Here is a 1316-nt window from a genome sequence, read left to right as displayed (position 1 = left end):
TAGTTAGGATTTCTACCTCTTCCCCTTCCTTGGCCACGAAATCCAGAACCCCTTCCTTGGCCTTTCCACTGACTGTTTTTGTCAGTCACACTTGCCAGGATTTTTGTATCTGTAGAGTTGTGTTTTTTCTGTCTTTCTTGTTGCATAATGAGTGAGAAAACCCGGTTGATATTTGGGAGGGGTTCCATGAGAAGGATCTGTGTTTTAACAGTATTGTAAGAATCATTTAACCCTTTTAAAAAGCACATCACATGCTCCATTTCTCTATATTTCAAGGAGACTCGTGACAGATCACAGCTGCATGGAACTTTGCATGTACAAGTGGGTATGGGTCTTAAAGACTCCAACTCTTCCCATAGAATCTTTAGATCAGTAAAGAACTGGCTAACTCCTCTCTCTCCTTGCCTAATGGAATGTATTTCTTGAAGTAAATCAGAAATCTTGAAGTAGTCACCTTTGGAAAATCTTTCTTTCAGTTCATCCTACAATTCTTTGGCTTCTTCAATGTATATGACACTTTCTGCAATCTGTGGTGATAGAGTCTTTGTTATCCAAGACAAAATCATCACATTGCATCTCTCCCATACGTCAAACAAAGGGTCATTCTTCTGGGGTTTCTTTATAGACCCATCAATGAACTTTATCTTGTTTTTAGAGAGCAAGGCTCTCCTCATACTTCTGCTCCAAGAGGAGTAGTTGCTGTCATTCAACGTCTGAGTAACCAGTGTGAGGCCTGGATTCTCACCTGGATGTAGATAATAGGGGCTGGATGGATTGGAAAATTGATCCATCTGATCCATGGTGGAAGAACCAGTCCAAGAAGATACCAAGAAGATACCAAGAAGGGTAAGGATGCCAAGATCAGAGCCAACGGAAGCAGAGCAGGTACTAGACCTGCTCTGATACCATTTTACAAACGACCCAACACTGTGCACTTAATCCAGTGTGTGTGGCCCAGTCCGATGCGGCTTGGTATTTGCCAAGCATTGTGACTTCCAGCGTGGCAGAAACAGACCACGAGAAACCTGAGGGAGAAGCGAGATTAGGGCGTCGAGAAGCTTCGCCTCGGGAGCTGCTTCAGGAGCGATCCGGCGACGAAGGAGACCACTGTTCGAGGTGATGATGAAGACGAAAATGGAGAGGATAAAGAGAGAGGTAAGAAAAACTCTTCCTTGTATTATTTTGGTGTGTCTGAAAATATTACATGCTCTGTCAATCGTATTGTGAAACTGCAACAGAGAAGCTCTATTTATAGAGCTTCTGTAAACCCAAAACAGTAAACAAACAAAACTGTAAAACAACCGTAACAGACTAAC

The 1316-nt window shown here is 42.6% G+C and overlaps 1 protein-coding gene across 1 annotated transcript; it reads right to left on the bottom strand.

The window, feature by feature from the left end:
- Nucleotides 1-482: 482 nt before the first annotated feature.
- On the bottom strand, nt 483-800 carry LOC148205022 (uncharacterized). The gene has a single exon (XM_088099385.1). The coding sequence runs from the start codon at nt 798-800 to the stop codon at nt 483-485; it is 318 nt and encodes a 105-aa protein (XP_087955511.1).
- Nucleotides 801-1316: the final 516 nt, after the last annotated feature.

The sequence above is a fragment of the Vigna umbellata genome, chromosome 1, assembly GCF_029865625.1.
Source record: "Vigna umbellata cultivar VRB3 chromosome 1, Vumbellata_1.0, whole genome shotgun sequence".
Taxonomy (NCBI): domain Eukaryota; kingdom Viridiplantae; phylum Streptophyta; class Magnoliopsida; order Fabales; family Fabaceae; genus Vigna; species Vigna umbellata.
This window is presented reverse-complemented; position numbering and strand designations above follow the sequence as displayed.